The sequence below is a fragment of the Octopus bimaculoides genome, chromosome 7, assembly GCF_001194135.2.
Source record: "Octopus bimaculoides isolate UCB-OBI-ISO-001 chromosome 7, ASM119413v2, whole genome shotgun sequence".
NCBI classification, from domain to species: domain Eukaryota; kingdom Metazoa; phylum Mollusca; class Cephalopoda; order Octopoda; family Octopodidae; genus Octopus; species Octopus bimaculoides.
This window is the reverse complement of record NC_068987.1, coordinates 82990106-82999325: the sequence shown is the minus strand read 5'-3', so window position 1 is coordinate 82999325 and position 9220 is coordinate 82990106. Positions and strand designations below refer to the sequence as shown.

General features: G+C 38.9%; 1 protein-coding gene across 1 annotated transcript in view; it reads right to left on the bottom strand.

The window, feature by feature from the left end:
- Positions 1-2681: 2681 nt before the first annotated feature.
- LOC106870138 (four-jointed box protein 1) overlaps positions 2682-9220 on the bottom strand; it is a 41375-nt gene continuing 34836 nt past the window's right edge. Inside the window, exon 4 of the mRNA XM_052969452.1 lies at positions 2682-3576. Coding sequence (XP_052825412.1) covers positions 3159-3576 — 418 coding nt within the window. The 3' untranslated portion in view covers positions 2682-3158. The remainder of the gene's footprint in view (positions 3577-9220) is intronic.

Sequence of the window (9220 nt, the reverse complement as noted above, 5' to 3'; positions counted from 1 at the left end):
AACAGACTTCCACACAATTTCCATTTACCAAATTCATTCACAAGGCATTAGTTAACCCAGGGCTGTGATAGAAGCCACTTGTCCAAGGCGTTATGCAATGGAACTGAACCTGAAATGACTTGGTTGCAGATGAGCTTCTTAACTACACAGTCATACTTGCTGAAGGGTTTTCCACTCGTCACACCTTCCTTCTCCGGAACATCTTTTATTTTTCAGTCTATCTGGCCCTTAATCTAAAATCACTAATCTCTACCGCATATTGAGTGGTATATTCTTCACTGAGGAGGAAAACTTATTATCTACAACCATCTGTTTATCTCATTCCCTAATAAGGATAAAATTTATCTGGCTAATATGCTTTATGTGATTAATATATGAGGAAGTGATTGGTTGATTTCTTGAAGTGTGTGTCAAAGATGGTTAGCTCGTTAGCATTACAGAATTCTAGAAGCTGTAACCTGTTTGCATTTCTGTTAACCATATTGGTCATCCCCATCTATTAGATGTAATCAGCTGAAGTTACCAACCAAGATAATGATATCCTTGTTGTTTGTTATCAAAGTGACTTCCTTAATCATCCATCAATTGCATTTGTGGTATATAAGCAGAGATGTTGTTGCTGTTGCTTTTCCAGTAACTAGTTTCTCACATATTCTGGCTATTTCGGTTGCATTATTTATCCATTTCTCAGTCACCAGTATGCCTGTTATGCTTAAACCAGCATTGTTACCTACCTGTGTTTTTTGCCTGTAAGGAGTCTGGCTGAGGCTCTCCTCCATCTCACCTTTTACATGCAACATACATCTACTCACCCCTGTTCTGGCACCTTTATAATTTCACTATGTCTATCTTTCGTGACACTAATGTTGATAGTTGCAACAATGAGAGTTATTTCTTTTAAACCTTAAATGAAAAGGAAAACCAATGGTGGGAGTGTTGACAATTGAGGTCTCATAGCCAGCTATTTCCACTTAACCCTCTCGTTACCAAATGCAGCACTAATATAGTGAGTATTTGTTGTGCATATGTTATTAGAATTTTCCCTTGCATTAGTAGGGGGCTCCAAAAGGGGTCTCAAGGAGTTGCGTCCCTGCCTTCCTGAGTTAGTTTTCCACCATATTTCTTAAAAATCATGGTAGAAGCCTTGGTCTCGGGACCACTCATGCCTAGAAACTGAGGTTGGGGGCAAGCAAGGGCATGCTCCTCGTAGAAAATCTAGCACCAAACAAACCTTATGATAGCAAAGGAAAATGGGCACCAGCCAGCCAGCCAGCCCAGAGTTTGGGGGTGGGCTGCACCTGCCTACCTCATTTGCAATGGCATTGAGGTAGATCCAGCCACACCTGTTAACGGGGACAAAGCCCGGCTTTAAAACACTGGATGATGATAATGATGATTGGTGTCAAGATAAAATGCATCCAATAAACACCATAACATGATTGGCGTTATAGAAATCATGCCAAGTATGGAAGAAATGAATAAAATATTGTCTTTGACCCATTAAGGAAAGTATTAAATCTAAAGAATTTACTTGGGCCATGACAACCCATCGAAATGCAAGGGTACAAATCATAATTGTTCATCATCACAATTTAGTGTCCACTTTGGCATTTTATCATGGACTGGATGGATTTGCTGAGATGGATTTTCTATATCCAGATGCCTTTCCTGCCACTGACTCTCTTATCCGTTTCCAAGTAAGATAATATTTTACCATGGCCAGACATGTTTTTAAGGAAGATTGGAAGTAAAGGATACTGCTTGCTTGAGGGTGACACTTGCTTACAACTGTCACATGGTATCAAGGCAGTATCACACACATACATACACATACATCCAATCATATATTTATATCATCATCATCATCATCATCATCATTTAATGTCCGTTTTCCATGCCAGCATAGGTTGGACGATTTGACTGGGAACTGGCGAACCAGATGGCTACACCAAACTCCAATCTGATCTGGCAGAGTTTCTACAGCTGGATGCCCTTCCTAATGCCAACCACTCCGAGAGTATAGTGGGTGCTTTTTTACGTGCCACAGGCATGAGAGCCAGTCTGGCAGTACTGGCAATGGCCAAGCTCAAATGGTGTTTTTTACGTGCCACCTGCACAAGAGTCAGTCCAATGTTTTGTTCACATGCCACCGACATGAGTGCCAGTACGGCGAAGCTGGAAATGATCGCGCTCAAATGGTGCTTTCTACGTGCCAGTAGTGACTGTGTGGTAAGTAGCTAGCTTACCAACCACATGGCTCCAGGTTCCAACCACATGGCTCCTCCAGGGTTTCTCACCCTAGATATGCTGCTTGGCTGCAGTGCCCCAATGACCCTCCCACGGGATTAAGGGACGTGTCAATGACAGGTTTCTTTCAGTTACCATCTACCAAACTTGCAAGGCTTTGGTCAGTCAAGGTCTGCAGTAGAAGACCCTTGGCTAAGGTCAACTGCAGAGGAACTGGATCTGAAAGCACCGGGCCGGGAAGCCAGCTTCTTACCACGCAGCCACAACTATGCCTATGCCGAAGTAGACAGAAAAATGATGGTGGTGGTGATGATGATGATGATGATGATGGTGAGGATGATGATGGTGAGGATGATGATGTTGATGGTGGTGATGATGATGTACAATTTGAATCTATCCAAAAAAAATAAAGCAAAAGAGCAACAACAAAACAATGAATATCTCCTAGAAATTTTATTCTGGAAAGAACATATATTTCGTATTGATATCACCAACATCAAACAATGATGATATTATGAGCTGAGGAGGGAGCTTCTGCACTGTTGATCAACCTGCTGAAATAGCAGCCAAATTCCCTCAGATTACACCTTACTATCTTCAAAAGAGAAGCACATATTAGACAACGTAGTCCTAGATACATATTAAGACTAGATAGTCATGGCTGGATGGTCATAACTGGCCTTTGATCATTGATCTGCTTGGTAAGGGCTTACACAAGGCTCAGCAACAAGAACAACAACAAAACTGATATTAAGACAAGCAACAAAAACATCATGTGACACAAATAATTTATTATTTTTAGTTTTTTTTTTTCTCAATGGCCAATAATTATAATTATCAATATTTACATTTGTATTATTTCACAATATTTTTATGTACATGTTTCTTCAGTCTATAGTAGAATGTATTTGTCATCTTGTCTTACAGTACTCAATCCAATTTGAAACTTCGGCTAATCTTTTTGAGAACATTGACTTGAACAGAGAATATGTGTAGTCCTTTGGTATTTTGTTTAATAAAGGTTCATGATATCGAGCAAAGTCTTCGAGTTTTAAATGAGGGGCTGATAAGCTCTTCAGAGTCTGAAGTGAGTCGGCAACGGATTTCTGAAATATGCACATTGTCTTCAGCATTTGTTGATGGAATGAAACGAAATTCTTCCCACTTATTTTGTCACGATAAAGTAAATCGTAAGCATCCAGTAAACCACTCTCGTTATCGATTAACCAGAATTTTCCGCTTGTTGGGGACTTCCGAAGATTGCGAATATGTTCCTGAAGAATGCTGGGACGTTTTTCTTTCAAAGCGGCATCTTGCATACTGGCAACTCTGCAAAAGAAATAGAGTTTACTTTAGCAAAACGAAGATACAAGAAAAAATACTAGATTTATTTTGTTTTATATGCATTTTTGTCAATTAAACATTCATAATTAATTTATTTATATGAAAGTGATTAATAGGCGCAGGAGTGGCTGTGTGGTAAGTAGCTTGCTTACCAACCATACGGTTCTGGGTTCATTCCCACTGCATGGCACCTTGGGCAAGTGTCTTCTACTATAGTCTCAGGCCAATCAAAGCCTTGTGAGTGGATTTGGTAGACGGAAACTGAAAGAAGCCCATCGTATATATATATGTATATATGTATGTATGTGTGTGTATATGTTTTTGTGTCTCTGTTTGTCCGTCCACCATCGCTTGACAACTGATGGTGGTGTGTTTACGTCCCTGTAACTTAGCGGTTTGGCAAAAGAGACCGATAGAATAAGTACTAGGCTTACAAAGAATAAGTTCTGGGGTCGATTTGCTCGACTAAAGGCAGTGCTCCAGCATGGTTGCAGTAAAATGACTGAAACAAGTAAAAGAGTAAGGGTTCATCATCATTTAACGTCATCATCGTTTAACATCGACATTTCTATGTTTGCAAGGGTCAGATGCAATTTGCTGAGGCAGATTTTCTATGGCCAGATGCCCTTCCTGTCACCAACCCTCATCTATTTTGAAGCAAGGTAACATTTCCCCCATGGCATATCTATTACTGAAGACTGGAAATGACCAACATCACTTGTGATGTTTGTTTATAATCATGATTCAAGACAAGGGAACACACATCCACACACATATACATATATATACATTGTTGGCCAAAAGTCACCCAAAAGTAAATCAAAATTCCATAAATACTATCTGTAATTTTGTATTGACTCAAATGGAAAAATGTGTCACTCAAGAAGGACTTCAGGTTGAACAATTTTCATCATGTTTCATATTTAGATGCTTTTATTAAATTCATTCAGTTGTTAAACATAAATAAATCTTGGAATTAAGTGGTTTTGATTTACTATCTGTTGACGTCTGGCCAACCCTGTATATACCATCTTCATCATCATCATCATTTAACGTCCATTGTCCATGCTGGCATGGGTTGGATGGTTTGGCCAGAGCTGGGGAGCTGCACCAGACTCCAGTCTGATTTGGCAGGGTCCTCTATGGCTGGATGCCCTTTCTAATGTCAACCACTTTATAGAGTGTCACTGGGTGCTTTTACGTGGCACCACATGGACATTTTTATGTGGCACTGCACAGGCACTTTTACATGAGTGCTTTTCACCACCTGAGGGATCACTCTTAATGCTTCAGTTTCTGTCAGCCAAATCCATTCACAAGGTTTTGGCTGGCCCAGGGCTAATAGAAATCACTTGTTCAAAGTGCTGCAAAGTGGGACTGAACCCAAGACCATATGGTTGGGAAGCAACCAGATGATCTTCGATTCAGTCCTTGGATTTCTACTAAGCTATTTTGTAAAGAATTTGAAATATTTTTGCGAAGCAGTTTGCATGCTTTATGCATTTTATCACAGACATAGCTGTGTGGCTAGAAGTTTGCTTCCTGACCATGTTGTTCCAGGTTCAATCCCACTGCATGGCCCCTTGGGCAAGTGTCTTCTGCTATAGCCTTGGGCGGACCAAAGCCTTGCGAGCGGATTTGATAGATGGAAACTGAAAGAAGTTCGTTGTGTGTGTGAGTCTTTGTTTCTGCTATTTCCAATAGGTTGAGCAATAATGTAAAGTCTCTCTCACTAGAGAGAGAGAGAGAGAGAGAGAAAGAGAGAGACAAGAGGAAAGGGAGAGAGAGTGAGGTGTAAGGAGAGAGTAATGAGCTGTTTTCTAGTGGTGCTTGATAAACAGATTGGGGTGTAGTGAGAGTGGAAATTAAGAAAACTACACCAACAATAAAAAATAAAGGTGGAGAAAGTAGAAGGTACAAGAGGAGATAACTGTGTAATGGATAGAGGTCAGCAGTGAAGGCTAGTAGCATTTCACTCGTATGTTCGATATCAGTGAAATGCATTGCTGAATGGTCAGCTGTATCTCGTTACTTGAGATAATCCGGAGAGAGATAATAAGCTTTACAAAATTAAAGAGCATTAAGTGCTGGTTTTATTTAGGATTATAAAGTGTGTTATTGAATTAAAAATTAGCTAATTTAATTGTAAAAGTAGGATAATATTTCTTTGAAGATTTTATTATAAACTTTCTGTAATCCCCCCCTCCCCCACCAACCTCACTCTTTCACTTACATCCTCAATCACATCCGTATAAATATAAATATAGAACCTGCAAAATATGAGACAGGCAAACCTGGGATAGAGAAGGTGTGTCGATGATAATGTTGCAAATGGTTACAAAAGGACTTTGATAAAATCAGTTGATTGATTGGTTGATTGACTAAGCAACTAATCAAACAATTGGTTGCTTAATGGATTAAATGATTAACTGATTGACAGATAAAGAAGTGAAATAGAACCAGTGCATGTGTTTATTATTGGCATAATGACCCTCCCAATATATTTTTATGTTTCAGCATACAGGTTCACATCAGGAATCTTGCAAACCAAATATAAAAACAAAACTTTTCTTTAATTCATTTTCACTTCATTAACATTTTAATACAGTATCTCTAAAGCACATTTAATGCAGATGAAGATCAATAAGGCTTGAGTGTATCGTCATCATCATTGTCTCTTCATGTCTTCATTATCATTATTCTCATCTTTGATATTGGTTTCAAATTTTTGGCACAAGGCCAGCAAGTTTTGGGGGAGGGGAAAGTTGATTACATTGACTCCAGTACTCAACTGGTACCTATTTTATTGACCCCAAAAGGATGAAAGGCAAAGTCGACCCCAGCAGTGTTTGAACTCAGAATAATAAGACAGATAACATAGTGGAGCTGGATGACAGTCACTCCACCAACTCCAAAAAAAAAACAAAACCAAGCTTTCTCTTTACTTACTTGTTTCAGTCCTTTTTGGACTGCGGCCATGCTGGAGCACCGCCTTTAGTCGAGAAAATCAACCCCAAGACTTATTCTTTGTAAGCCTAGTACTTGTTTTATCAGTTTCTTTTGCCGAACCACTAAGTTACAGGGACGTAAACATACCACCATCGATTGTCAAACGATGTTGGGAGGACAAACACAGACACGCAAACATACACACATATATATATACATATATACGACAGGCTTCTTTCAGCTTCCGTCTACCAAATCCATTCACAAGGCTTTGGTTGGTCTGAGGCTATAGAAGAAGACACTTGCCCAAGGTGTCACGCAGTGGGAATGAACCCGGAGCCATGTTGTTGGTAAGCAAGCTACTTACCACACATCCACTTGGAAATTTTTTTTTTTTTCTCAGTAGATTCCTAGGTTTTCGATGATGGAGATTCTGAATATGCAAAAAAATCACATTTTCAAAATTTTAAATTCCCCCCTCCCCACAATTTTTAAATTCTTAACTTTTTTCAAAATTTTATTTTTTCGATCTACGTGGAAAATTAGGGAGACTAACAACATGGCAAACAAAGAATTAATTAATTTCAAATTTCATATGAAAAACTCCAAATTTCATCCACATACCTCACCACCCAGCACACACATACCTACACATAGACGCACGTGGATAAACATGGATGAAATCTCATTTTGGAAGTATGTTAAAGTTTTTAGTAGACATATAGAGAATTATTCAATATCGTGTTTGCTGTTACTACTACTACTACTACTGCTGCTGCTGCTGCTGCTACTACTACTACTACTACTGTCACATCCACCACTACACCTACTACTGCTGTTGCTGCTGCCACATTCACCTTCACCTTCACCTCATACACATAGAAATGCACACTATCAATTTACAACACGTTTTCAATCCAACATTATCCATCACCCAATTGCATTCTATGTCCATATCAGTACAACCACCTCTTCTGCACACACTTTGCGTAGGCCTTTGTTTGATAACCCCAGTTACTTTCTCAACTAAATTTTCATCAAGGTTTAACTTAACATCACACTCGTTATTCACGGCTCATTTAATTTTATCTAGTCAGCATTTTGCATTGGGATCCAAACCCTTTGTTTGCCTTCAAGCTTCACAACTCCTCTTTGTGTCTCTCTCTCAACTTCTCTCTGCCATAGTTCTCGCCGATTCAACAATACTAGCTTCATGAAACAAAACATGTTGATAAAATTATGGGAATAAATCGCTGAACAGAGGAAACTAGAATAAGAGAAACTATTTATCATTTGCAGAAATTGACAGATGTGGAAATGCTTGACAGCCAGCTCTTACCATTCTCGTCATGTAAATATCTTTGAGCAGAAATAGTAATTATGAATCTACAACTAATTAAGCTGATCCGGATATTCTGTTAAGAATAATTAGATTCTGCAGGGACTAACAACACAAGTCAGGACAAATTAGATAAACTTATGCATCATTAATTGATTTCAGAATGCAATTGTTATACAAGGCTTGAAATTGATGTTTTGATCTTTGACCTGGTTGATTAGGTGTCGTGGAATAGATATATCATGCCTCGAGTATCATGATAGACTGTTTATAGGTGGAAGCAGGGAGGAATTGAAAGAGGTTTTAATGCAATGAAGCCAAAACATCAGAGGATAAGAGGCCATCGTCAGATCATTTTAATTATTGTTATTTGATGCAGGAATAAAAAAAGTATTGTTTTTGTGATTTCATTACGTTTTATGTTTCATGAAATATGTGTTCATACATACATACATATATGCATATATCATATGTAAAATGTATAGAATTATATATATGCATTACGTATAGATAGATTTCATTCAGCACATTGGATATTGCCAAACTGTCCAATCCATTCCAGCATGGAAAATGGGTATTAAATGATAATGACCTATCCATCCATCCATCCATCCATCCATCCATCCATCCATCCATCCATCCATCCATCCATCCATCTCTCTCTCTAATATATATATGTATATATATATGTACATATTTTAAGTGTGTTGGTGCCATATAAAAAGTGCTCATACTGGTGTTTTAATGCTGGCACCATTGCCACATTAAAAACACCCAGCACACTCTATAAAGTGGTTGGCATTAGGAAGGGCATCCAGCTGTAGAAACAAAGCCAAATCAGACTGGAACCAAGTGCAGCTTCCCAGCCGCTGGACTGGCTCCTATGCAGGTGGCGCATAAAAAACACCATTTTGAGTGTGGCTGTTGCCAGTACTGCCTGACTGGCCCTTGTGATGGTGGCACGTAAAAGCACCCACAACACTCTCAGAGTGGTTGGCGTTAGGAAGGGATTCCAGCTGTAGAAACTCTGCCAGATCAGATTGGAGCCTGGTGCAGCCATCCGGTTCACAGTCCTCAGTCAAATCGTCCAAAAGCAGATGTTAAACGATGATGATGATGACGATGATGATATATATAATAATGTGTGTGTATTTATATATACATATGTGTGTATATATATATGTATTCTTTTACTCTTTTACTTGTTTCAGTCATTTGATTGTGGCCATGCTGGAGCACCACCTTTAGTCGAGCAAATCAACCCCAAGACTTTTTCTTTGTAAGCCTAGTACTTGTTCTATCAGTCTCTTTTGCCAAACCGCTAAGTTATGGGAAAGTAAA